Source organism: Lepidochelys kempii, chromosome 11, assembly GCF_965140265.1.
Source record: "Lepidochelys kempii isolate rLepKem1 chromosome 11, rLepKem1.hap2, whole genome shotgun sequence".
Lineage (NCBI taxonomy): Eukaryota > Metazoa > Chordata > Testudines > Cheloniidae > Lepidochelys > Lepidochelys kempii.
Genome location: NC_133266.1, coordinates 33,849,931 through 33,877,677, shown reverse-complemented (window position 1 = coordinate 33,877,677; position 27,747 = coordinate 33,849,931). Strand labels below are relative to the sequence as shown.

At 39.1% G+C, this 27,747-nt stretch overlaps 1 protein-coding gene across 4 annotated transcripts in view; it reads right to left on the bottom strand.

The window, feature by feature from the left end:
• Positions 1–27,747, bottom strand: part of SLC4A10 (solute carrier family 4 member 10) — a 272,821-nt gene that overhangs the window by 173,452 nt on the left and 71,622 nt on the right. For 3 of the 4 annotated variants that reach the window (XM_073305622.1, XM_073305620.1, XM_073305621.1), the window contains exon 2: positions 4,219–4,300. In XM_073305622.1, coding sequence (XP_073161723.1) covers positions 4,219–4,300 — 82 coding nt within the window. Of the gene's footprint in view, positions 1–4,218; positions 4,301–7,399; positions 7,589–27,747 lie in introns of those variants that run through there. The other variant, XM_073305624.1, reaches the window with a different exon arrangement.

Below are 27,747 nucleotides of genomic sequence, written 5' to 3'. Positions count from 1 at the left end.
GTGCTGTTCTCACGGATCTTAGTCAGAAGCATGATGGAGGCCCCCTCATGGCAATTATGGGGAGGTGCTATGTTACTAAGTATTGGCAGCCATGGCAACAGAGTTGCATGTAAAGTCCCGGTAACAATGCACATAGTTTGTTAAGCTCTACATCAACCTCAGGTGAACTCCCATTGATCTAAATGTGAATGCAAAAATATTTCAACAGGAATTTTGCCTGCATGAGGACTGTAGGATTACATATACAATGTGTGACTATATCGAAGTGCTAGACTTGTTGCTTAGTTTTTAAAGATTAATTTCTCTCTTCATTCAAGTAAGTCAGCCAAAGGATATATTAGTTTCAGAGTAGCAGCCGTGTTAGTCTGTATTCGCAAAAAGAAAAAGACGCATCCGATGAAGTGAGCTGTAGCTCACAAAAGCTTACGCTCAAATAAATTTGTTAATCTCTAAGGTGCCACAAGTACTCCTTTTCTTTTTGCTCTATATTAGTGACTGACCATAATCTTGTGAACTCTATGAAAATTAACTGGAAGAAAGAGAGTCACTTGTGCTGAGAACATGAATGCCAAAGCTTTGCACAAAATCTATTTCTGAATTGCTGTAGTGTTTGAGGGGGAAAAAAGGACCAACTGCAAGCTCCTGAACTTACACTGTGCAGACAGATACCTGAAGTGAATAAGCCCATTTACATGCACACCAGGCTAGTGGGCTTTTAACTAGACATGTGCACTCTCAAAAGCACAGTTGGAGTGTGTACTCTGTGTTCTTACACACATAATTTAGGCATGCACAAATGTCTACCTATAAAATATTTGCTGATGAAAATCTGGCCCAGGATGTTTTAAATGGAAATATCAGAAATATAAACTAACCTTTTTGACAAAACAACACCAACAGCTGAAAACTCCAAAATGTCCAGTTATTTAAAATGTTGGGAAAGAAATCTTTCGTGGCCTAAGAAAATTCATTTCAAGTTTCAGTCTAAAGTAACATTCAGTTCTTGAACCCAGGTTATAAATCCCTGAAATACAGAATAAGGCACAGACAGACCCTTAACAGTGCCAACACTAGTGCCCTGCTATAATACTGAGCAATTATTTATTTACATTTTTAAAACACAGTAAATGTAATTAAATAAATGTGTTGAAGAATTAATGTACCTAATTGTCTAATTATACAAAGTGAACTAAGCTACATAATTAAGTACTTAATTATGTAATTACATATAATATAACTGAAGCATGTTATATAATTAGGGAAAATGTAAACTTTTACCAGAGAATCCATCTTAAGTTACATTGGATGGGAATAAGACAGGCACACTTCTGAGTAATGTCCACTCTCTATTACAAGAGCCACTGATTTAGCTAATTAGGTGGTAGAGTGCCTGGACTTGTCTGTGGGACAAGCAAGGATTCTATTAACAGCAATGGGATCATTCAAATTTACAGCATATTCAACCTTTTTTATGCCACTTGGCATTTCTGGAAGTGGCAGTTATGTATTTAAAAAGATATCAAGTTGATTCTAAGCAATCTCTCTCAAAAGCTGCTACATCAGAGTATCCTATATCAAGTAATCAATTTTTATAACATAGTTAATAACATTGTGCCATTATTTTAAAAAAGTAGTAGATTCCCAAGGCAAACCGCAGGATTTTTTAGTTTTCCAAATTACTAAAATTGAGTGAAAGTTTCTTCAGTCAAAATTTGTCCAGTTTCCGAAATGTTCTTGGAAGCAAAATAATTCTTCAAATTTTCAGTGAGATTTCACATTAGTGTCTTTTTGCTATTAGAGCAGGAGGAAATGCATTTCTGGAGCACCAAAACTATTTGTGAATTGTGTTGAATTCGGCAAATTGTTTGAGCAAAAGAAAAAAAGAAAGTCTGGAAATTTTGAACCATTTTGATTTGATGTGTGATTTTGAATCAACATTAGAAATATTTCATTCAATCCAAATGATTTTTTTTTGTTTCATCGAGAAAAATAAAATAAATCTGTATTGGTTAGAAACAAACCAAATTTGAGGCTATTTTTCAGTTTGGTCACCTTTTCCTTTCCTTTTCAAGATGGACTCAACTGTCAACTCAAAAGAATATTCACTCCAAGTGATGGCAGGTGGCATTTTGATTATAGTGGCCAGCTTTGGGTCACCCAAAGGGATTGTTGGTATCTTACACTGGCACAAGCTTTTTCCATCATGGAGCCTTGGGTGAAACAAGCCCCATATCTATATTCCTATATTCTTCACAATTGGATTTGACTCTTCTATCATGATTAGCTGTTGAATTTTGTATATCTATTATTTACATAGCCCCCAAAAACATGCTGGGCATTTTGCCAATAAATAAAAAGGCAGATCCCTGCCAGAAAGAGTTTGCAATATATACATTATAAACTGAAGCATAGGCCACTTCTAGAGGAAGAATACCAGATAAAGTGGATTATTAGTCCAATGTGATATGGTGAACTCCATATCTCTAAATTACCTGCTAATCCTTGACATTAAAGGGTAGTGTAAAGTGCCCTTTCAAGTGAGTGACAGTGCACAACTCTAAAATGCAACATCTGTTTTGTTTACTGGGAGACCTGAATGTGCAATGATAGCAGGACTGGGCTCTTTATGAAATAACCATGTATTTTAGGACATGCATTGAAGTCAATCAGTTAACTGGAGCCCAAATGCTGCAAACATTTATGCATGGGCAGGGCCGGATTAACTCTCCTATGGGCCTGGGGCTATTAGATTTTGGGGGACCCCTGTATACAAGTCTTTTTCCTAATTTAAAACAAAATGATCTCAATTATGGCATTGAAGCTATTAACGTTATACTAAACTTGCCTTTTAATTAACGTAAAGCCATCCTGTGGTTACATTTCAGTCTTAAAACATGTAGAATATAGTTAAGTTATTTCAAAATAGCCTACTCCTTACCTTAGAACAGCTGTTTTATTAGTTTCTTTCTGAGAGGGAGTTTGGGTCGGGTGGGGACTCCAGGGGGGCTGGGGCAGAGTGTTCGGATACAGGAGAGGTTGTGGGGTGCGGACTCTGGGAGGGAGTTTGGTGCAGGAGGGGATTCTGACCTGGGGCAGGGGGTTGGGGTGCAGGCGGGGGTGTGAGATGTAGGCTCTGGCTGGGAGGTGCTTACCACAGGCTGCTCCTGGCCAGCGGCACAGTAGGGCTCAGGCAGGCTGACTGCCTGAATGCCGTGGCCCCATGCCACTCCTGGAAGCAGCCAGCTGCTGGCACATCTCTGCATGCTCCTTGGGGTGGGGGACAGTGTGTCTCTGTGCGCTGTCTGCACCCACAAGCGCCACCCTCACAGCTCCCACTGGCTGGTTCCTGGCCAATGGGAGCTGCGGGGACAGAGCTGGGGCGGGGGCAGCACGCAGAGCTGCCTCCCCTCCCCCACCCCAGGGGCCGCAGAGATGCAGAGACAGCAGCCGGCCACTTCTGGGAGCAGCATGGGGCCACGGCATACAGGCAGCCTGCGTGAGCCCTGCTGAGCCGCTGGACTTTTAGCAACCCGGAGATTGTGATAGACTGTTAGAGGCTCCAGGATCAATTAGTCGATCGCAATCAACGGGTTGGTGATCACTGAATTGTATATAATTATGGATTTATTTTTGCGGGGCCCCCCTTATTCCAAGGCCCTGGGCTGCAGCCTCTAAAGCCCTTGCGTTAATCCAGCCCTGTGCATGGGCATAGCTTTCCACACAGGTACTCTCACTGGAAAGAATTACTCATTTGTATAAAGTTACATAGGTGTATATTTGCAGGATCTGGGCTTAAAACATTCTCAGGAAATCTTATCCCCTATCACCCAAGTTTTAATGTTGCTAGAGGAATACGCAATATTCCTCCTTTAAAAATAGAGGTCTAGATTTTGCCTTCATGTACACCCTGGTATACCCATTGAAATCAATGAGCATGTGTAATGCCAATAGATGCCAGTTGTCAGGATCAAACTGCGGAAGCTCAGTGCATGAGCCTCTACCGCATAAGCTAAAAGCCAACTGGCTGTTAGCTAAGGCTGTAGAGCAGACTCATTTTATCTCTCTCTTTAAGTGGGCTCGGTGCCACTAGGTGGGACAGAACATCATACCCAGAGGGGTGTGTGGGTTACACACACACAAGTTTATATGAGAGTGGAACTGTGTCCAACACTTTGAAAAGAAATAGACAATGAAATGCACAGGAAAATAATCTCTCACCTTCCAAGTCTTCCTTTTCAAAATGCGTTTTGAGAATGGAACGAGTGCCACCTCTGTCCACGACAGCTTCTTCATCATTTCTCTGCAAAACAGAAATATATGTATGTAGGAGTCTTTTCTTTTTGTAACTTGGTGGCAAGATTGGAGTGTAAGTATAAATAATTTTAATTTTCACTTATATGATTTTTCCTTCAGACATAAGGTTTAAAGAATCTCTTTTCTCATATTAAAATCTATTCTTCATATGGCAGCTTTTATTCTGCAGTGTTTAAAACTGGCTTTGATGTGAAGAAATTAGATCTGTTGTGGCACCATGTGAGATGATGTGTAAACGTTGGTTTCTGGGAAGCAAGAAAATCGTGAGCCAGTAAAATTATGCACATGATGAAGGAAGAGGTGACCAGTTGAGGCAGTTACACTATTGTACTTTTAGAGGAACAGCTGTATGCATGCATTTTTGGCTCTGGAAAAAGAACTTCTGTAAACCGGGTGACATTATGAACTATGCGCAAAACAGAAAAATCATAAACATTAGCAGTGTTGATACAATGGTTAAATTGGAGAACATTAATCTCAGCAAAAATGTTGATGTGAAAAAAATTCTAATCCCATGAAAGCAATTAGTCTCAATTATTAGATGAACAGTAATGCTTTCCCTTGTCTAATTCTATATACTGCATGCAAACTCCCTTCCATTTTTTTTTTTTTTTTGGTATACTGAATGCTCTGATTTTATGTTGTATTTATATCATACATTTTAATAATGTAAGCAGTCAACTCTACATTTTGACTATACTTATACTATAATAGTAAATGCTTTATGCTCTGATATTATACTGTAAGTGTATTGTATGCTGGAATGGACTACTTTGGTATTGTGTCCTTCTGTGAAAGCTAATGTTAAAGCTAAAAAGCATGACATGCTGCTAGTTTCAGTTATTTGGGATACATTCTGTAATGAATTAAATATACCCAGTATTCCCTAAAGATATTAGCCCTTTGGAAAGTCAGCCATGATGCACAGGTAGTAAACTGAATGCTGGTTTCCCAAGGAGCTGCATATTTGTGCTTACAAAAACAGTTATCTTCATTTTACAAAGGAAGAGACTGATAGTAATTATCAGTGAATGGCTACTGGATGAGATGAAGAGAAAAAATTAAACAAACAAAAGCATTAATTAACATATAATGAATATGTATTACGTGACATCAGTAGCAAGTGGAAGAGGCTTAGAAAGTGATATTAGAATTTAGAACTTCCTGATTTTTATATTTGAAAAGCACGCCCTAGTAAAAGCCTGGTGAGACGAGTTGCTTAAAATACCAGTGTTTAAAGCTAAAAATGGAGAAAAGAGTAAAAGGAACATGAAGAGAAATTGCACCACATGAGCCCTTCTCCTTTAAGGAGAAACAGCAAGGGATGGATCTAGAGCTGAACATTATGCGTTTTGGGATCCAAGATTTTGCTTCAGGTTCATCTAGGGTTGCCAGCCCTCCAAGATTGTCCTGCAGTCTCCAGGAATCATAAGATTATGTTAAGTAATGAAATCTCCAAGAATTCATCCAACCAAAGTTGGCAACTCTAGATTCATCTCTCCTTTACAAATGGCTGTTATTATGCTGTAGCTATTTTATATAAGAGAGTCTTGGAACTGCATCAGCACAAAGCTGTTAAAAAGAGAGGGTAACAGTGCCTTTATTAGATCCCTCTATCAGAAAAGGGTAGATAACAAAAATTTGACAAGGAGAGAGGAGCCTTCTATTGAAATCATTTTGCCTCCAAATAAATTAGAGTTAGTTAATAATCTATTGAATGCACTAGGACAATTGGTTTTTTTTACAAGTCATTCGATCATATTAACATTATAGATAAAATGAATCCATTATTGTGAGCAGTAAGATACATCAGGGTGTGTGTCACATTGAAATACTGTCATGCTCCGGGGTGAATTGTTAGGCATGAAGCCAAAAAGGCCAAGTCTTACAGCCATGTAAGAAGTAATGCTCTTCTTGTGCAAGTCATACCCAATAGCTTCTCACTGTGGTTAGGAAAAGACCCCATGGAAGCAGCATTATGGAAAAATCCTAATACATATTACATTGTTTTTATAATTAATTTATTTATAGACAAGTTAAAATAAAGTAAAAAGTAAAAAAATCATTAATTAATATTGATTAAAAATTATAAATTTATTATTTATAAACTTGTTGCAGATATTATTCTACCTTTGTCTTTTTTATTCCCACCTCCACCTCCTGCACATGTTTGCCTTTCATCTTCAGGCAGTCTTTGTCCAACTTATCTCCTTCTCTTCTAAGAGGCCATCTTCCTTTAACATTAGATGGAAAAATAGCTAAATTGAGAGTTGTATGTTGCTCCTGTTTCAGTGGTCAAACCTGAGCAAGCCCAATTAAACAGGCATTGTGGCTTTTTGACTTCCCATGCAGCACCGTGTAGAACCGTTCTGTACTCAGTACCATGGTAATATCCACGGGTCCTGTATTCCCTCTCCTCCCAAGAGTCGGCTACTAAATCTGCACAATGGGGTCCTGATCGCTACTGGGATCCCTGGCACAACTACAGTGAATAATGATAATGGCAGAAATGCTGACCACACCCTCACCCTGCCATCGTGACTAAAGATTAGGAAATTAATTTCAATTTTTAATATCTTTATTAGTGTTTCAGAAAAAACTGTATATAGTGTCATTATTTTTAAATATGCTCATAAATGAGAGGCTCGAAAAGGAAGTACAGGCCAAAACCACCATATGAAAGTCATGGAAGGTGGAATGCATATTTTAGATTACTTAGTGATATTTAATACATGCAAAATAATTTTATTTATTAAGCACCCCTCTCGCCCTCAGGTGAAGTATTCAAGGAGCGAGACAAACAATTAAAATACAGTAATAATTAAGAACCCAGCCATGACTCTATGGAAGTCAACAGAACTCTTTCCAATGACTTCAGTGGGAGCAGAACCAGGCTCTAAGGCTACTGATATATCAAAGCCTTGAGTTTTAGAACATATCATTGTAGCTTTTCTTACTTTTAGCCCGTTTTGAAGAGGCTGCACACTCAGCAATTTATATGACACAGAAATTTGCCAGGACTATGCTGCTCAAATTATCTTGTTATACTGGAGTAGTTTGCAAGTAAATTTATGGACACACTGACCATGTAAGAGTCCTTGGAATTGTCCATTATTGCATTGAGATGCTTGTTGACTTCAGTGAACAATGTGGTCTACTGCTTAAAGCCTGGGACTGGGCTCCAGAAAGTTCTGAGTTCTAATCCTGGCTCTGTCACTGCCTTGCTGTGTGGCTTTGGGAAAGTCACTTAGTCTCTGTGTCTCAGCTTCCCCATCTGTAAAATAGGGATAATAATACTTCCTCATAGTGGTATTCTGAGGCATAATTAATCAATACTTTTACAGCACTTTGAAGCTGGAGAATGCCTAGTATTTTAATTCTACAGTGTGCTCATTTTCCATGTGTAAAAATGCCTTGATAGATAGCAGTAGAACAATAAAACCGTAACATTAAGGGATATATAAAATGCATTCTCAAAAAAAGACAGATTCTCATATGCCCTGGAATGGATCGCTGCTGCACAACTACAGACAATATTTTTGTCAAGGTTTTACATTTGGGCCTGATTCTCATCTCATTTACATAGGTGAAAATTAGGAGTAATTCTATTGAAGTCAATGGAGTTACACTACTGTGAAACTGATATTAGACCAGAATCAGGCCTTTTTTGTATAAAAAAATTGCAATTATTTCTATCTTTTTTACCATTTATGCCCTTTATACAATGATCAGACTGTGATTTTTCCTTAAAAAAAATTATGACAAAATTATTTCCTTAGAAATCAAATAATTTAAACACACAGTACAATAATCAAACAAAACATCCAGGGTAAAACAATAAGAGCAGGATGAATCCTTTAGGGCTTTGGGTGAAAAACCTGAGCTACTTAGGGTGAAACCCTGATCCTTGACTCCACTGGGTACAGGATTTCACCCATTTACATCATCACAAATGAATAGCAGTAAGTCCTTTATTCCACACCACTTCACATTTTCTACATGCCAGATATTTTATCAAAAAGCTATTTTTATGTATCAGAGGTGTAGCCGCCTTAGTCTGTATCCACAAAAACAACGGGGAGTCTGGTGGCACCTTAAAGACTAACAGATTTATTTGGGTATAACCTTTCTTGGGTAAAAAACGCACTTCTTCAGATGCATGGAGTGAAAATTACAGATCCAGGCATAAATATACATTGGCACATGAAGAGAAGGGAGTTACCTTACAAGTAGAGAACGAATGTTGAAGGCCAATTTAGTCAAGGCTAGTGGATGTGGTCCACTCCCAATAATTGAGGAGGAGGTATCAATACCAAGAGAGGGAAAATTGCTTTTGTAGTGAGCCAGACACTCCCAGTCCCTATTCAAGCCCAAATTGATGGTGTTAAGTTTGCAAATGAATTGTAACTCTGCAGTTTCTCTTTGAAGTCTGTTTTTGAAGTATTTTTGTTGAAGGACGGCTACTTTTAGATCTGTTATTGAGAGTCCGGGGAGATTGAAGTGTTCTCCTACTGGCTTTTGTATGTCACCAGGTGCCACCAGATTCCTTGTTATTTTTAAATGTTTTTAAGTGTTTTAAAAATTGCATTGGTACTAATTTTTGTCTCCTGCTATCTGCAAGTACTCAATTGCATGATGATGAGCACAGTACAGGAACCTAAGTGTATGTCTACACTTCAAGCTGGAAGGGTAATTTCCAGCTCAATGGAACATACCCACATGAGATCTGATTGAACTAGCGTGCTGGAAGCATCTAACATAGCTCTTCCATACACAATTATGTCATAATTGTAAGGCCTAACATCCCAGGACATTCTAATGCTAGAACTCTGGAAAGCTGGGAATCGACTCTTTTCAATTGTGTAAAGCCCTAATTTCTAATCATATATATGTTGCAGAGATCAATATCCTTAAACCTGTCATTCTTTCAGAACAGAATATTGCCCATTCCACACTGCAGACATAATAAAACCACCTCAACGAGTGGTGGTAGCTCTGTCACCAACATAGCACTGAGCACACTACCTCTTATGACAGCAAAATTTATGTCTGTCGGGGAGTTTTTTTCATACCCCGGAGCAACTTAAGTTTTTCCAACGTAAGCGGTAGTGTACACTATGACAAAGGTTTGTGTTTTAATAATAGCTGTTGTAATCTGCTCAGAAGTTTGCAATCTTAGTAGTAGTCCCAGTTAAAGATGGACTAGCAGGCAGAGTCCAGATGAGATGTTCAAAGTTGCATAATGAATGCAACTTATCACATTGCTTCCACCAAAGTATCATATGCACGCATGCACACACACTCTCTTCAGATTTTTTCTGGGTGATGGAACTATAGATGTATATATATATATATATACATCATCATCTTCACAACAGACTAATGACAACATTTCAGAATTTAAAACCTATGTGATAAATATGTATGTTATTTATAAATTCACAAAAAGAAAAATAAAGACATGATTTTTTTAAAAATAAATGTATAAACATATGCCAGAAAAACTACCTAAATACTGCATTCAAGTGCCCAGACTTACTCAGATTGCTGCAGTATACAAAACATAGAATCATAGAAATATAGGGCTAAACAGGACCTCAAGACTCACCCTGCGTTGAGGCAGTACCAAGTAAACCTAGATCATCCCTGACAGGTGTTTGTCCAATGTGTTCGTAAAAACTTCCAATATTGGGGATTCCACACCTTCCCTTGGAAGACTATTCCAGTGCTAACTACCCTTACACAGGGTAAAGTTTTTCCTAATATCTACCTTAAATCTCCCTTGCTGCCAATTAAGCTGATTACTTCTTGCCCTACCTTCATTGGTCATGGAGAACAATCAATCACTGCCCTCTTTATTACAGCCTTAACATATTCGAAGACTTATTGGTTACCCCTTCAGTCTTCTTTTCTCAAGACTAAACAGGACAAGTTTCTTGAATCTTTCCTCATAGGTCAGGTTTGCTAAACCTTTTATAATTTTTGCTGCTCTCCTCTGGACTCTCTCCAATTTGTCCTTATCTTTCTGAAAGTGTGGCACCCAGAACTGGACACAGTACTCCAGCTGAGGCCTCACCAGTGCTGAGTACAGGGGGACAATTACCTCCCATGTCTCACATATTACACTCTGGTTAATACACCCTGAAATGGTATTTCACAACTGCGTCACATTGTTGACTCATGTTCAATTTGTGATCCACTGTAACACCCAGATCCTGTCTAGGAATACCACCAACCCACCAGTTATTCCCCTTTTGTACTGTGCATTCAATTTTTTCATTCTAAGTGTAGTACTGCACACTTGTCCATACTAAAGGGCATACTGAATTTCATTTTGTTGATTTCAGATCAATTATCCACTTTGTCAAGGCCATTTTGAATTCTAATCCTGTCTTCCAAGGTGCTTGCATCCTGTCCCCAGCACGATATCATCTGCAAATTTTATAAACATGCTCTCCTCTTCATTATCCAAGTCATTAACGAAAATATTGACTAGTACCAGAATCAGGACAGACCTCTACAGGACCCCACTTGATACATCATCTTACTTTGAGTGAGAACTGTTGATAAGTACTCTTTGAGTAGAGGCTTTCAACCAATTGTGCACCCACCTTATAGCATTTTCATCTAGATCTCATTTCCCCAGTTTGCTTATGAGAATGTCAGATAATGCTAAGTCAAAAGCCTTCTTAAAAATCAAGATCTATCATGTCTACAGCTGCCCTTCTATGCACTAGGCCGTAACCCTGTCAAAGAAGGAAACCATGTTTTAACAATTGGTATAAATACACAATATTTGTAAGAAGGTTTAAAGGTTGCATTGAAAGGCATTTTCCACTCCATTGAAAGGTTCAGTTACACTGGTATGTTGTATTTTGGTGTGAATATTTTATGAACAAAAATAAAATATAAACTGAATACACAGCTAAAATATGCATTTTATTTGAGAAACTGGAAATGATCCCTTTCCCTGCACTACCTCTACCTCTTACCCACCCAATTTTAGCCTCCTCACTATTTCACATATCCTTTATGCATATTTCTTTCCCTTCTCCATTCCTTGGATACTTTGCTTTCTCTAAAGCTGGAATTTTTTGTGTGAAAAGACTAACCCAGAATTGTTTGGGAAAATAGCAAATGTTATAGAAATCTACTGAGGTCTGCAGATGTTCAGGTCATATGTATTCCTGTTAATTACACCCTTACACATTCTGGATACAGACCATGTTAAGGTTAAAAATGTACTATTTCAACATCCTTTCTTAATGTAAAATATATTTTAATGCAGAAACCTTCATTCCCTTAAACCTGGTTCTCGTCTGTATAGAATTTCATTAGAAATTATGCACACAACACAACTGCTGACACAAAACTAAAATAATTACGGAATTAATAAGACTTCACTGAATAAGCCATTTATTGATTATTAGATGTCCTACTTAAGTCGTAAATGCCATCTGGCGCTCAGGAAAACCTGTCATTGCAGAACATTAAATGCTGTTTTTCTACAAAACACAACCATAGAAATGGTAAGATTAAATCTTTTTAGGTATGATTATAAGTACTTAACATATGTCTGTGAATAACGACACATTTTAGTGTATATGTTATTTCATGAAACCATGAAATTAGATACATAGACCATAAATCCTATGCTGTACCTTCTCATATTTTTATAAGATTCTAAACTTTGTATCCAAAAAGCCATGCTTAAAATGATCATATTAATTGTTTACCCTAAACTTGACTGCTTTCACAGTTTGAAGGTATCCTACTATTATATTATCTAGATATGCTCTGGTTGTGTGGTATTTATCTGGCTGTATTTGGTTTCATGGCATTTCTGTTTCAAAATCACTTCTGTTAACTTCAGCTTGACATTTACAAAAAGGAGCACAATTAAAGAAACAGAAAAGTGTGCTATTTGAACTCAAGATCTGCTAAGAGCATATGTGAAACATATCCTTTACAAAATTGTATTAAGTAGCTAAAAAAAAAGTTCATTGTAGCTGCACGTTACAGTGTTGCGGTAAAGAAATCACTGGTGGCTGCCATGCTCAGCTCTGTCCTTTGAAGTGTCCTTGAGCTGACACAGTCACACCAAATTAATTTGATGCACCCTGTGTGTGTCTACACTTTAGATGCTACAATTCTTTTCTCTTTCCTGAGACAAGAAAAGAACGTAATCCTGTGTATTATCATTGTTTTGACTTGCTTATAGTATATATCATTATAGATCTGCAGCTGTGGAAAGTGCTGTGAATTTTATCTTTCAGATGCAAAAGAACTGCTTTTCCATTCCATTAGCTGCATCAAATATTCTATATTCTTTTCTTATTCACCTATCAACAAAGAGCAATCAAAACACATTTAAAATACAATTAAATCCATATTTCTCCAAAGTATTATTTTAACCATCCTTTTCATTTTATTGTTTCTGCGGTAGTTTTCTGCAGTAATCACTAATGGCTAATGTATAGCATGTATTCCTGTTGGCCAGCCCTATACTGCATACTACAGGATGTGCAGCACAGTAGAAAGTAATTAGTTTTCATTCCAGATTTATATCTTCCCCAGGGCTGCATGTCCTATGCATGAGGACAGCTTTGCCTTCTCTCTCTCTCTTTGCAGCAAAAGCTAAGATAATTCTCAGTATGTATCAGTAAAGATATACCATCTTCTACAATGATGTTAAAATCTGCACTAATCAACATTAGCTCTGGAGGACTGATGTGCCAGTGAACTTAGATTGAGCACATGCTTAATATAGTAAGCATACAATCTCATTTCACATGTAAAAAATGGATAATCACTGTGGTAATTAAATCTAAGCACAAACTGTTTTTATAAATTTGATGAGACTAAATGGAATCAAACCAAGAAAATGCAGACTAGATTGGTGCAAAGCAGTCTTGGAGGCAAATAAATACTGATTTATAAAGTATTATTCCTGTGCTTAGTTATACTGTAAAGTTCAGAGCTGCTTGCATCCAAATATGTACGATAGATACTGTCTGAGTTGAGGCATAATAAATGTATGATCATTGAACTAGCCATCTAAGAGATCAATTTTATCTCATGATAGTATATAAATGCATTAAATCTAACAGTGCTGTTCTTGCCTAAAGTATTCATTTTAGGAAATTAATTTTGTAAATAATACATTCATTTAATTATGCAAAGCAAATGTGTTATTTTAACATACAAGTTCTTCATATCCCTTTGTGCAACAGAAAATAGGATAATTTAAAGAAAATGAAACAGAAAAGATAAGAACATGAGTTGTAATAATTAAATAAATAACAACAACAATTTCATTTATAATGTGACAGTCCTTAGGAGCTCCAGTCATGGACTAGAAGCCCATTGTGCTTGAGGCTGTACAAGCACAAAACAAGAGAACATTTCCTGCCCAAAAGAGTTTACAATGTTGTTGCGCTAATGGATTAGGGTATGATATAAAGAACATACAGCTTAAGGTTGTTTCCAATATTTGTTTTTAGTATTAGTGTTTAATTTTAATTGTGCTTCCACTTTTACCAGGTTTTAAATGCCTCAGACCACTTTTAGGCTGAAATTAAAAAAAAGACTTGGGTTATAATATTCAAAAGCACTTAGGAGCCTAAGTTTAATTTAAAAAGTGACTTGGGCACTTTTCAATGTCCCATTGAAAGTTTTGTTACAGAGCTGTTAAGTTCCTCACAATGATTCCCTTTCCCCACCAGAGTATCACATCAGCCTTTTCTGGATTCATGTTTTGCAAACTGCTCTTCATTCAATTTCTGGTTCCAGTTAGGCCCTTGAACAGCTGCTAGATGGTGCTGCTTGTCTCTATTGTGAAGATAATGTGAAACTGGGTCATCAGCGTAATACTGACATTTTACCCCACACAGTTTTACATTTTCTCTCCTGGATTCTCACAGTTGTTGACAATGGTGGAAATGAGAACACATCCCTATGGGACGCCACAGGTCAGCATTCCCCAGATGGACATACCTATTATAACTCTCTGGTTGCAGTCAGAGAGGAACAACTGAAATCATCTCAATGTGATCTCATTAGCACTAGCCACATCTCTGAGATGGGACCACAGGATTCCATGATCAGCCATGTCAACTGCTGCAGAAAAGGCCAACAGTATGAATGTGGATGTAATAATTTTATCCAGGGCCAAAAGGAGATTCCATATCAGTAGCAGCACTAGTGTCCTGTCTGTCCCATGTCTTGGCCCGCAGTCTCACTGGGAGAGGTCCAAAATATTGTCAGTATCTAGGCTGAGTTGGAGACTACCCTTGGTGAGTCTCTCAATTAGTTTGCTCAGGAATGGAAAGATAGTTACTGGACAGCGGGTGGAAAAGTAAATTGTGTTGATTGATAGTTTCTTAATTACTGGCCAGATTACGTGGTGCTTTAGGTAGGGTAGATTTCCTGCCCTCTAAGGAGGTGTTCACAATCTCAGTTGGTAAAAGTTGCAGATGGTCTCAACTCTCTTTCAATAGTCAAAAGGGGTGGGAGGCAAAATGACAGAAGGTAGCTCAGTCTTCATGTAGTACTTGCTATCATGAGAAGGGCAACTGTAAAAAGGCAAGATGTGATGTTATCAGACCTGTGTCTGACAGGAGGTCCCTGCTGTCCTGAGAAGCAGTAAAAGATATAGGCAATTTTCTCTGTAGGCTTATAGCTCTGCACAGCAGAAAGTTCTGGGCTCTTCAGTTGTGTTGAGGCTTGCTGAGTTAGCAAGGTGAGTCATGGTCCATAATAATTCAACAGGCCCTAATTCAATAGCTATAATGATGATGAAGATGTAGAATGTCTTTGTTCTTCTTTGTCCAGGTCATAGGCTCACAAATATTCTTTATGTTGGAACTTGCCTGAATCTACTCATATTTCTACCACCAAAGTTCAAATTTTCTCTCTTACTTCTTTTGTCCTATATTGCTAGAGAACCAAGAGGAAGAAGCAAGTGCTTCATTGTTAGTGGCAATGCTATAGCTATTGACTGGCAAGAAGTCCCACTCCCTTTTATGGTAGCAGGCTGTTCACACCTCCAATGGTTGCAACTTCAGGGCTATCACCCAGGAGAAAGGCAGTTATTCAGATAGCCAGCTCCCAGTTTAACAGTTTATACAGCAGAACCAATACCTTGAACTCCACTCAAAGTGATCAGATTATAGACCATCAGCACAACCTGCTGCCTATGTAAAACACCACTCAATAAACAGGCAACGTATAGTGTATTAACAAGCTTTTAGTGTGCTCTGAAAGTGATATGATCTTGAGGCGATAAAGACATTGATAACCATAGCAAGCCCTACATGCAGAATAAAAGGTTACACACTTCTCACCAGACACACATGGAAAAGTGTTCTTGGCCAGAGTTACTGTCTGAGCATTCAGGAACTATGTAGAATTTAGTTGCAAACATGCAAAACAAATGATGGATTCCCTCAGTTGAGGTGCTGATATAATCTTCACTGATTCTTGTGTATTTTTCCCCAGTCTACCAATACTTCAATTCTGTCAGGTTTTGATGTCAGCAAACAAGCCTTCATCAAAGCCCCAGTCTCATTCAGGCAGTGAGTGAGTTATTCCAAGATAGAGACAAAGTTGAGTTTCATCATCATGCCTAAGAAATCTTAGCCAGTTTTTCCTCGTTATCCTACTAGGGGTTGAACCCTCCTATTAAGAACTGTAGATGTGTCAACAATACTTCCTGATCTTTGATCTAAAAAATATGTCAGCATGGACATTTTATGTTCCTCCATTGCCAGGAGAAATCATTGACTAGTGACACCAGTGCATTTCTGTACCATGCCCAAGGATAAAACCAGATTGCCGATGGTCAATGAAATCAGAGGGTTTCAGATGTGCCAGAGTTGCCTATGACAACAGCCTCTAGCATCATTCCCAAGGCATAAAGGTTGAACAGCACGCAATAATTAACAAAGACCAGAACAGAAGCCTCACATTAACTTTCTTGAGGAGGAGTTGGCACCATGTCCTTCCAAGGAAGGCACTGACAAAGTTGACCAAAAAGTAGCCCAGAGTTTTCTTGCTGGACTTGTTCGCTGGCAGGAAGGAGATGGGTTTAACTGCAGGTATGTAGCTTGGAATGCCCCAGCACCACTACCATTTCAGTGAATGCTAAGTCATCTGTTAGAGTTTCAACTGATATATGTGTCTCTAAAAGACATTTGGACATGTTGGTCCATATATCACTCACAAAGTAACAGCAAGAAACTCTCAAATCTAACTGAGCAAAAGCAGCGGGAAAAACCAGGCTATCCACTGCCCAGAATGGTTCTTTGCAGTTGCTTCAATGGAGATGAAGACGCCTTTTTTTGCCTCTTACAGAGTCACAGCATAAAAACTCTATGTCACAATCAGGCGGACTTATCATGAGACTTTTGCCACTGGCATGCTAACCATCTCTCCTCTGACTTCTTCTGTCTCAAATCATCTATAAACTATGGTGTGACCTAAGAGGGCAAAGGCAGAGAAGAAGACATTTAGGAGGCACTCCACTGACAGAAGAGGACAATATAAAGTCCTTGTAAGCGGTTGGTATTGTGATCTATTTTCTGAACACTGTCTGCAAGCTCAGCAATTCTATTAACTTATAAGGGGTCACCATTAAAACAGGACCCCAAGAAGAAAGGTACACCCTTTGAAACCAAATATTTTTTTCTGCTGGATAAAATGGTTACTTACCTCTTTGTTTCCAATAGCTCAAAATACTGAATTAAATCTTAGAGCTGTCATACTAAATATTTTTATCTACATGCTGAAGATGGCATTGCTGATACTAGTAGAGAAAGGTTAAATAAACTTTAATGTAATTTAGCATTTGCACCAGTGAACAGGAAGAACAGCAGGATTTTGTAGAGAGGATTTACAATAACCAGCACAAAGGTATGAAGAGGTATCAAAATTAACAAAAGAAAGAGCAGAAAAGAAATAAATGAAATAGTGAACTAGATAACACAGTGCTTTGTGAAATAACAAGGCAAATACCAATGAATTCCAGTTACCAATCTCAAAATTAATTTGAAGTTGCTTCTATATCTTCTCTTAAATGCACAATTTCCACCAAAGAAAGCAAGGAAACCTGACATACTGAAAAAGAATTTTTACATCAAAGGCTTAACCAAAACATATTGGCAAAGTGATCAAAATAGAGACTAAATAGTGAGGGATTTAAACAGTTTAGAGAGATTAGAGAGCACAAGTCTATGATACACTGTTTCAGGATTTTGAATAGGATTACCACGGAATAAAGGGTAAACATGAATCCACTGAGAACAGGATGTGTGCTACAAATGTTAGGCTGGTCAGGCTTCCCAGCTCTAAGAGAACTGTTATTTTGGAAGGATTGTTTATCTAATGGAACCCAGAGAGTTTAAAAGCCATCACTTTCCTGAGCCTACCAGTCTAAGCATGATCTTTGCCAACGAGAACAAACTGAGGGTCAGAAAACATAGTGATGAGAAGTTAATAACGTTCTAATTTGAAATTACAGAACAGAATCTTTCAAAGAGCAAGAGCAGCAAATAAAACCATGTGAAATAAGGGAAAAAATTCTGCTCTCTTATTTTCAGGTTATATACATGATTTATGAGTGCTTTTGAATAAAAGTAATTCTATTTGGGGAAAAGAGGTTATTTCCATTGAGATTCTCTGATAATGTCATTAAATTGATGCACAAGTAGCTAGCAGACATCCAGGGAAAGATGGAAGAATCTCCATCCAAACCTTGGAAGACATGATCCAACCTTTTATAGTTTCTTGTTCCTATTATGTCTCTCTATTTACCTAGGGGTTTGATACTACTGCCCATCATCTGGCATCTTCTACATAAAATCAATAGCAATAGTATTTTGGAGGGTTAATTTTGTTAATTTAGTTTTATTATTGTTGTTGGGAGGGGCTGCTAGATTGACTTGTTTCAGAAGTTTTGGGGATGTTCGTTTTGGTTGGTTAAGGTTTTGGGTCTAAGGGTTTGTCAATGTTTATGAGTGTTGTTCTTATGGTGTAAAGGCCTTTCGGAAGAGGAAAGTTATGCAGCATTTTTTATATCCTGGTTGTTATTTTACTGATTGTTTATTAGAAGTGGACTAAACTGCAAAGTTCAAATCCAGATCTCAGATGTTAGTGGCCCATTGTGAAGACAGTGGGCTAGTCCCACTGCACTACATTATTACTTTCAATAGCGAAACATTTACGTATACAAATGTTAAAGTTTAGAAAGAACACACTGTCAGTATGAGATAGTTACCCTTCCCCTACAATTCACTTTCCTTAAAAAAGCATTTTTCCATTAAACTAACCCTTATGATTTAAAAAACAGAAAAAAAAAAGAATTAGATTTTTAGCAATTTATTCATTCATTTATTATAGCTTTATACAGTGCCTAGTACAATGGGCCCCTGACCTCCTCCTCAGTACTATCACAAAGTAAATAAAATAATAAAATAATAATAATAATCACCTCTAGTATGTCTGGTCTTCCATGTGCCTGTCTTTAAGACTATAAATTCTGCTGGCCAGGGACTGGTTTTTCGTGTTTTGGTTTTTTTTGCAGAGGGTGGGGGTATTATTACTATTAAAATTTACACTGCAGTATCACCAGCAGGTCACTGTGCTTGGTACCATACAAACATCTAATAAATGACAGTCACTACCCTGATGAGCTTACAGTCTAAAAGACAAGCTATAACAGGTGGATGATACAAATAGGAGGGCTGGGCTGGTACAGAGTGGAGAAGACACAGTGGAAAAAAAATCTGTAAATAATAATAGGATGTGCAGTTTCTTAGCCAGCCAGCATGAATAATCACAGCTCTCCATCTGCCTAGCCATTATCAGGTTGTAAGTTACTTTATGTATTACAGAAGAGTTGAGTTTTGAGGATGAAATTGAAAGAAGAGAAAGGGGGTAGCTTCAAGGATTTTGTCTAGGACCTTTTCCCACTTGTCTGGGGCAGCATGGGAGAAAGCATACAAGACCTTGTTGGATAAACAGAGAATTAGGCAGTCAAGGCTAATTGGTGGATTGTGGTAAGATAGTTTGAATAGGGCTAAATTGTGGAGGACTTTGAAAGTAAGAACAAGAAGTTTGCATCGGATGCTATGGAAGTAGAGCCAGTGGAAGGACTAAAGGAAGTGGGTAATGTAGTCAGTGTGACAAGCTACGAAGATGAACTTAACCAGCAGCATTTTTAATGGACTTCAGGCATTAAGGCCAGACAGTAGGAGAAGATCAAGACTTGGATGAGCATTTTGGTAGAGTGGGGAGAGAGGAAAGGTCAGATCTTGAAGATGTTGTGCAGGAAGCAGCTGCAAACTTTTGACCCACGGATCCAGGCCATGTCTAAAGTGGCTTCATCTTTGATTCAGCCCAAGATTAAGGACATGAGTGACAGACAGGACTGTTTGGGTTTCAACCTATTAGAGAAAGGGGATGGGTAGTCATAGACAGAAATAATCAGGAGCTCAGCTTTGGCCATGTTAAGTTTCAGCTCATGGCTACACATCCAAGATGTCAGAGGGACGGGCTGAGATTTTAGTTTGGATGAAGGAAGACTGTTCCAGAGTAAAGAGGTAGATTTGTGATTCATCAGCATAAAGATGATAGTCAAATCCATATTTGTGGATGAGTTACCTGGACGGAGTATAGAGGAAAGAGAGAAGGGGAGTGAGGATGTAGCCCTATGAGACATCCCACTGAAAAAGAGAGTGAGAGGGATGTGCACTACCCACCCAATGAGACCCTGAATAAGTAATCTGGAAGGTAGGAAGAGAACCTGCAGAGAACAATGTCAAAAAAAGACCAGGGATGACAGGATTATGAGAAGAAGAATATGGCTGATAGCATCAAATGCAGCCAATAGGTCAAGGAGCATGAGGATGGAGAATTGGCCTAGACATTTGGCTAGGAAGAGGTCATTTGGAATCTTGGTGAGAGCAGTTTCAAGGGAGAATGCAGAAGCCAGAGATGGGGAGGGGCAGATGCCTGTGTACCTGGGTTCAGGGCAGCAGAATTCGAACTGCTGACCAGAGCAGTCAGGATGGACATTGTGGAACACCTCCTGGAGGCCATTTACAGTGACATAACCAAGCACAGTGTCTACAGTGACACTTTGTCAATATAACTTTGCCACAAAAAGCTCTGTGCCTCTCTTCGAGGTGGTTTTATTTTGTCGGCAAAGCAGGAGACTTTTGTTGGCAGAAGGAGCATTGCAGTGTGCAGGGGTGCTAGAACAATTTGTATGGTAGGGGGTGCTGAGAGCCATTGAAGCATACTGTAAACATTGCATATAATGGAAACCACTTCAAGCCAGGTGTTGTTTCTTTCCATGGCACACAGCGGGTCAGGCAACTCTGATTCCTGTTCAGATTGGGAGTTCATGATATACTGCATGACCATCCATGATGTGTTCATAACAGTGACCACAACAGTAGAGAGCGGTGCAGGATCACACAGTAAACAGGGGGTCATTGAAAAATGCCACAAAATGCAGTTGGAAGCCCATGGATTGATGGGACGGAAAAAATTGCATCATGGGATGTTGAACCCACACCCACGATGTACTGCGATCCACTCCGCCTTCCCACAACTCCCAGCTGCAGGTGGTGGCAAGTAGCACGGTGGGATAACTACCCACAGTGCACTGCTCTGACTGTCGATGCTAGAGCTCTCACTGTGGACACGCTCTGCTGACAGAAGGAGTGTTGTGTGAATATGCACAAGCAATGCAATTTATACCAGTTTTTGATTGTCAGCGTAACTTACATCGGCAAAACTGTGCAGTGTAGACAAGGCCTAAGTGAGGAATCTAGGATCTAAAGTTGGGCCAGGTCTATGCGAGAAACTTTTGTGATATAGTAGGTTAGGGGTGTGGTTTTTGTGACTTTTCTATATCAGGAAAAATCCTAGTCTAGATGCAGTTATATCCGCATAAAAACATTTTTTTTTCCCTGTGTAGTTTATTCCATTCTGATATAAGCTATACCAGCAAAAGCACTTTTTGCTGGCATAAGTTGCAAGCCCTTCCAGTGTAGATGCTGGTATTGCTATACTGGCATAGCTGTGCTGGCAAACCTTTCCTGTATAGACCTGGCCTTAGAATAGAAAAATTGTGTTCCATTCTGCAAGGTACTCATCACAAGTCTGCACTGTGTTTACAGTTATTCTGGCCTTCAAAGAGCATTATGTACCAATTGCTTCATTTTTCTGCTACTGTGTGGTATGCAAGCGAGACTGGCATATTCCTCTTTAAGTGTTTTGCAGTGTCTTCGGGTTTGGGGAAGAGTGTGTTTAACTAGCTTGTTTTGTTATTTTAAGCCCACTAATTCTCTTGGCCTTGCAAACCTTACTTGCTATGTTGCTTCTGTATAACAGTTTAAACTCTCTTTTTTGGCTTGTTTTAAAGCACAAAATTGAAAACAATAGCTCTAACTATAGTTTTGGGATAGGTCAGCTGATGGATTTTGAACCACAGCTCTATGGGGCAGCATGACAGAGCTTTTGGTTCCCAACTGAGGCTATATTATAGTGTTCCACATGGGGGTCAAAGATTTTCTCTACCAAAATGAAAGCTTTAGGATTTAACTTCACTTCCGAGAAAAGATGCCAGCTGAGTACATCCATTCTCTGTCACATTGATAATCAGAGATGTTATTAGAGTCACTGACGTGCACACATAGGAGTCAGAGGCACAGACATTTAGCAGTGCCATAGCGCAGCAGATAAATTTAAGAGGCCAGACATGACTCTTATGGAGAACAAATCAGTCCACAATGTGCACGTACCTGGGGGAGGGGGTGTTGGTTTTTTTTAATTTTGGTGCACACTTGTTTCTAGGGTTGAACAGGGTAGCATTCCAATACAGATTAGATAGGTCTTGGGTTCATGGCTAAATCAAGGTAGCTATTTGCATCTGGATTCAAGGGTGCTGAGCTCTCCCAGGTATTCTTGCAAGAGTTTGGCTCTGAATGGTGGTAGTCTCAAGAAATCAGATAATATCATGAGACGTTTGCCATCAACAGCAGAGAAGAGGGGGGAGTAGTAAAACAGGGAGACATCTAACACATGGACCCACAGGCCCAGTGGTACCACAATATGAAAAGGTAAACACCGAGAATGCCTCTAGATTCAGAGCTCAGGAATGCTGAGCAGAGTTCAAGTCCAGCAGGGAGTCTTGGGTTCTCCGGGTCATCTTCAGCACCAGGAACCAGTAAACTTACTGCAACAAACCCATCTGGTGCCCTCTTCTGCCACTCTCTGCAAACCCACACAGAGCAACAACCTCCCCATTTAGCTGGCTACAACCACCTTCTTGATTCCCAATGCTAGGTCACTCTGGGCAACAGTGATACTGGGTCTGGCTCTGGTTTGTCCTTCTCAGGTGATTCCTCCTTGGCACACTGCTCCTCCTGGGTCCTGTCCTGGGGCATCCCCAGCAGACAGCTCTGTCCCTCCCAGGCTTTGGGCAGGTTCTCAGCTGCTTCACTATGTCAAGGCCGGCTTGCTGCAGCCCTTCTGTCTGAAGCTACAGACACGCACACCCTGTTGCTCCCCCTCTCGTCACACCCCAGACTACTACTTTATGGAAACATCAGCATTTCCTCTGCCTCAGGATAAGGCTTTAAAGGAGCCATGCTCTCTACACCTTGTGGGAGTTACACTAATAAAGCAGAATGACAAATGGAGGCCTTCCATGTTAAGAATTCTAAATACAACCCTACTATTCAGGTGAAATACACAAAAGTAAGACAAGGCACAACGAAAATCACTTGGCAAGATCAGTAGGGAAATAAGCAAGAACTGCTGATCTTGGGGAAAATAAACATATATATATTTTCACACACACATACACACCCCAATAAGAGTTCCCAAAAAGAAGAGATCAAATTTGCCCTATCTTACACCCCGTGCAACATCACTGAAGCCAATGAAGTTCCAAAGGGTGGAAGCAGCCAAGGATTTGGCACTACATATGCTTTAAAGTTGCTGCTGACCAAAAGGTGGGGGGAAAACCCAAAGTTAAAAGTTGCATATAATGAGTCTCTACAGGGAACACAAGAATGGGCACAACTCAAACCTGAGCAAACTCAGAAAATAAGTAGAAGTAGGAACAGGAAACCAGTTCAATGAAAATAAAAAAAACAGTTTGAACCTTTGCCCATCCTTCAAACAGAAGTCACCCCAACCCTTTCATAAGGTTGAAAAAGTGTGTCTAAAGACTCTCTCAGAACCGTCTCTTCCAACATGACCCCTAAAACCCTGCCCTCTCCAATACTCCAGCACAATCACACTTCCTAATTGAAGTGGCACAGTTTTCTTAGGGGACGGAAGAGGAGAGAAATAAAATGAAGGTGCATCCCCTCTCCTCCTTTCAGCAATTGGTCTCACTTTCATAAGGCAAGCAGGTGGCTTGCCCCTTCACCTTCACCCAGGATTCACCCTAAATAGGCAGCGAAACAGCCAACTACCCCACCAGAATCCATTCAGCTTTCACCCACTAGGCTAGAAGCAAGTAGCAAGTGCTATACTTCTATGAAAACTAAGAACTCTTCTTTTTTTCAATAGTATAAGATCCCATTTCTAGCCCTGTCCACAGTTACCCCACCAGATACTGTTATTCATTTGACAGCTTTACAGTTCATGATTACTCTCAACTTTATTCATTTCTCATCCATTATTTTTAATTGAGCCGGGACAGCAAATTCACTACAGAAGAATTCAAAAGCTGGAGAGCTTTGAATGAAGTGATCTGACCTCCTCTCCAAATCTGTGCTAGATGTTGTTACATTTTCAGCTTGATTACAGAAGAGACCCATAAACGTGTATAATATAGTAAGTCAAAAACAGAAAAATGAAAGGAAGATTAAACTAGTGATTAGTGACTGGAGATTTTTGTGAACATAAAAAAGGTCAGTGAGCGAAACAATAAAGCCTCTAAGAGATTACAGGGTTAATTATTTTCAGAAGATGATGTAAACATGGCTAAAAAGGCAAATTAATTCTCTGTTAAAGCTTTTGCAGAGGAGCTTAATGGGTCAACTGCCACAGAGACGCATTTCTGGTGAGGTGGAAGACAGACTGGAAGAAATCAGAGCCACAAAAGAAAAGATTAATAAAAAGTCTCAATAACCATAGTCTAGATTCTTCTCAGAGTCCTTATTAAGGCTAAAGATGTGGGGAATAGTTAGGCAACCTCGATGAACAATTCAGTTTTCCCTACTGTGTATTTTTTGCAGATTTTCTATACCTTTCAAAACTGTATGCAATATTCCAGAAGCAACCATATGAAAGTTTATAATCTCCCCAACACACTTTTTTTTACCTCTCAGGGTAACATTTTCTAATGATTGCATTGCATTGCGAGTGAACTGCCGATTTCATTTGCTGTCTACAATCATTCCTATTCTTTTCTGACTTGTTCCTCCCAGATAGGAAACCCTTTTTAAACAGAAGTTTACTTTAGAAGATCTCAATTATGCAAAGCACTTGGCCAGAAAACAGTTCCAAGGTTTCAGAATTTGTTTTCATTCCACTGGGGAATGAAACTAAGATCTTTAGAATTATTTTTGCAAAAAAAAAAATGAGAACAGCAATCACCCACCCATGAATAGCTAATAGTCTGGTGATTAGGTCACTCACATGAGAATCCCACATCCCAGGTAAGTGTTCTACCATTGGGCTATTGAGTCGGTCTCTCCTGTTGGAGCTGTTCTACTTTGTATAAATGTTTAAATATTCATGGGACCAGAGAGAGAGACAGGCTAACTCGATAGCCCAGTGTTCCCTGCTTCAAATCAGGCAGTGCGGGGACTTGAATATGTCAATCTTGGGTACTTATATGGCTCCATTACCACTCAAATTTGGTATCTGAGCACCTCACAATCTTCAATGTATTAACAACACCTCGAAGAGGGAAGTGCTATTATCCCCATTTTAAGATGAGGAACTGAGACACAAAGAAGCTAAATGATTTACCAAAAGTCACACAGGAAGTCTGTGACAGAGCAAGAAATTGAGCCCAAGTTTCAGAATAGTGCCCTAACCACTGGAAATATCCTTCCTCTGAATATCAAGGCCTAGAAAAGTACAGCTCCTATTATAAGACACAAAAGGTAGGTGAGATAATATTTTTATTACACCAACTTCTGCTGGTGGAAGGTACAACGTTTTGAGATACAGAGTTCTTCTTCAGCTCTGGGGCAGGAAGAAGAGTGTTCTGAAGAAGAGACCTGTGAAGCTCAAAAACTTGTACCTTCCACCAATAGGACGTGGCCCAGTAAAAATAAATATCTCACCTACCTTGTCTCTCTCATCTCCTGGGATCAACATTGTAACAACAACACTTCAAACAGTTCATATTATTGGCTAACTCATATGTGGAGCTTAGAGTCTGGCCAACTAAGTATATTAAATCTGAAAAAGGTAATGATTCTTGCATTTTTGTTAATGAAAATAAATGTAAGGTTTAAAACATTTCTCTGTGAAGAAAATTCAGATCAGAAAATTAAGTATGGAAAGCATGTTATAGTAACCACTGAAAATGAGGGTTCCTAAATGCACAGAAAAATTATAAACAGTAGTATTGCCTAGTAAATTTCTGTAGTAGAAAAGTTATGAAAAAAGCTTGTGTGAGGTTTAGTAGCTGTTTTTGAAATTAAATCATCCATTATTTCAAAGTATTTTTTACAAAATATAAATTCCAAGGACCCCAGTCTACATAAAAGACGAATGACTCAAACTTTCATTTTTAAAGCTAAGCCAATTTAGTAGGAAGGATTGAACAAAACGTGTAGAAAATTCGTGAAAATTATGAAAATTCACACCTTATGATTCCAATACACACAGCATAAATTATCTATTTACTGCTAGAGAAATGTCAGCAAATCCCATGGAGTATCATGAAAGGTCCCAAATGATACAGCAAATGCAGCAGATCCAACAACATTCAGCCGACTGCACTGACTGAAAATGTAAAGTAGGCTTGGGTACAGCTAGTGAGATTTGGAGGCTTGTAAAACTTTAAACATTTTTTGAAAAACTTTTCCCCATTGATCTCCTCACCGTATAGATTAATGTGTACATAAAAAAAGACTTCTCTGCTACAAAACTGAGCCACAGTTTCTCACATTCTTTCTCTTCATCCCTCTCTCTCCTGACAGCCCAATGCTAATGAGTTTATTAATTTATATTCAATTTATTGAAGATTTTTATGCAGACATACAAAAACCCATTAACAACACACACAAGCTAAAGGAATGGATTGGAATCAATACTTTTCAGAATATATGTTAATGCAATTAAGCCATTCCTACCAATGAAACTCCAGCCTTAGGACCCAGTCTTGCAAGTGGAACCCTTACAAGAGGAACCCTACCCTATTATGGAGCCCTAGTGATGGTATTCGTGCTGCCCAGGCCGGTGCAGGGGTTTGCTTGTTATGTTGTAACTTGCCTTACGCTTTACCTGGTGTCAGTTGATTAGGTGAAGAGTTTAACTGTAGCTTAGAGGCTCATATACAAAAGATAGGCTTACAGGATAAGTATTTTCAGTCTTCATCCATATATAATTCAAAATGGGTCTCATTTCACATCATCCTGGAGGGAAAATTAGACAGGGAACTCCCTACAACTGGTTGAAATGTGGGGGGGGGGAGGGGAATTTTCACTGTTTTTCTTCCATTTTTCAATCAGCTCTAGCTCCTCTCTTGGAAAGAATTTGAATGCTACTAGTCATGAGTGAATCTCTCATGGCTGCTAGGCTCTTGTGATGACTCACTGGGCTATCCTACTGCCTATGCTGTCTCCCCTCCTCCTCTTCTCCCACATGATAGCCCATATTTTAGAACACAGTAATAGTGCTGACGTTCCTCAGCACAGTAGTTTAGCACAAAGATGCAGCCCGCACATTCAAAGTGAGGTTCCAGCGCCAGGAAAGAGATAATCTGTTCTGTCAGAGGCAGATACAGACTGAATGTGCTGACTTATACCCAGATCATGCACAATAGCAGCAGCCTCAGCAGGGATCTAGGACATATTCAGTATCCTGTTTTGCCTGCTACAACAGTTAAGACATGCAAGGCTGGAGAATATGCACTGCAGAAATTATTCAGATCAGTGATGCTGCAGTGTCACTGAGATTGTGTGTGCTGCAGTCAAAAGAGGCCTACCACTCTCAGTAGTGCTTCCATCAAGAGCCAAACACAGTGGCATAATAACACAATCAAGTGTCTATGTCCTGAAATATGAACCTTGCTAATTTCAGCATGTGTATACCACATATGGGTACTCATAGTACAGTGATATATCAATACAGTATTTTCCTTTAGCATCTTCCATCCCTCTCAGCAACTCAAAGTGCTTTAACAAATTTAAGGTTAGCCTCCGAACAGGTCATACAGGAAATCTGTGG